General features: G+C 54.2%; 1 protein-coding gene across 1 annotated transcript; it reads left to right on the top strand.

Moving 5' to 3' along the window:
- Window positions 1-59: 59 nt before the first annotated feature.
- On the top strand, window positions 60-627 carry GNI_220830 (hypothetical protein; the record flags this gene model as incomplete). Its single annotated transcript, XM_011135600.1, has 2 exons — window positions 60-225; window positions 290-627. The coding sequence occupies 2 exons, from the start codon at window positions 60-62 to the stop codon at window positions 625-627; spliced, it is 504 nt and encodes a 167-aa protein (XP_011133902.1).
- Window positions 628-1,530: the final 903 nt, after the last annotated feature.

Here is a 1,530-nt window from a genome sequence, read left to right as displayed (position 1 = left end):
CTATTAGGTTGTTGTTGCCTCCCGTTGATAAGAGTGGAGTCAGAAGAGTTCTTGGAATTATGGGCTATTACAGGGCATTTATTCCGAATTATGCTAAAATCCCTCTGCCTTTGTCTAAATTGTTGAGAAGGGATCAAAACTTTATTTGGACTGAGGAACAAACCAATGCGTTTGACAGGCAGTTCTGTCAAACTATGCCTACGGTGATTGCTTCGGTTGCTACTAGTATATCTGGATGATATCCTCATCCACACGGCGACACTAGAACGAATCTTCGAATCACTAGTAGAAGTACTGGCAAGACTTAAGAACAGCGGACTACGACTACGATTGTCAAAATGTTCGTTCCTCCCAAACCAAATCGAATATCTAGGACACACAATAACCGAAGGCCAAATAGCCCCGCAGACCAGGAAAATCGAAGTAATCGACGCGCTAAAGGCCCCCTCCGACGTGAAAGGATTACGACAAGTGTTAGGAATGGCCGGCTACTACCGCAGCTTCATACCGAATTCCGCAGCCGTCACCCAACCACTGACGAAACTGATACGCAAGACAGCAACATACGAGTGGAAAGAGGAGCAACAGAGCTTTACAACCGCTTGCGGGGCTCCAACCCGCGACTGAAAGATTAAGAGTCTCGCGCTCTACTGACTCAGCTACAGCGCCCGCAGCAACGGGCGGTATGGGGCCTCGGGTGGTACGGGGTGTCGCAGGCAGCGTTGCGAATGATGCTGGCGTTGGACACCCCGTTTTTCTCCAAGACCGGGAAGCAGCTCCCTTGCTGGTGGTTTCGCTGCAGTTATAGGTTCCGGCGTGTGGTTGGTTGCAGTTAACACTGCGTGCCCAGGGCATCCAATTCCCACCCCCCGGGTTGTCCGCCAAATGCACGATAAGGAGCACTCACAGGTTGGTGGTCGGAAGCGCGTAGGTCTTGCGGGTTCACTGGCCAATCCACTCCTAGTCGGACGGCATAGGTAAACGTAACGTCGGAGCCCTCCTGCCAGACCGAATTGGGTATATAGCTCAGGAGTAGAGTGGCTGACTGCAGATCAGCAGGTCCATGGTTCAATTGCGTGTGCGCCCTGGAGGAAACTTATCGACGGGTGTTGAATCACCAGCGCGTGGGTGTTGCACGGCGCATGGCCAGGGGTTGGACCCGATCATCTGCATGCTGAGGCGGTACTCTTGCCGGTAGTCGGGCATTCGAGAACGTCAGTCCCAATACCCTTACCGATCCAACACGCACGGCGACAGGTGGGTGTTAATTGCCCACGCCACCAGCCCTGTTGGGGGCTGTGCCAACGCCACGTACACAGAGGACCACAACGCGAGTAAACACGGATACTTAACGCTCCGCGACCGCTTTGGTTCCTTTGGTGGAGGCGCAGTCGCGGGCTCGAGCCCCGCAGGCGGAACATGTGTATCCTCACCACCCGTTCTACCTGTCCAGGGTCGTCAGGGTGAAGTCGTCGCAATGTGCAAAGCTGGCGCTTGCTTCCTCGGAGCCTGGAGTTCGACGCACTCCAC

The sequence above is a fragment of the Gregarina niphandrodes genome (assembly GCF_000223845.1).
Source record: "Gregarina niphandrodes unplaced genomic scaffold scaffold00180, whole genome shotgun sequence".
NCBI classification, from domain to species: domain Eukaryota; phylum Apicomplexa; class Conoidasida; order Eugregarinorida; family Gregarinidae; genus Gregarina; species Gregarina niphandrodes.
Note: the sequence above shows the minus strand (reverse complement) of the source record. Positions and strands in the feature narration are given on the sequence as shown.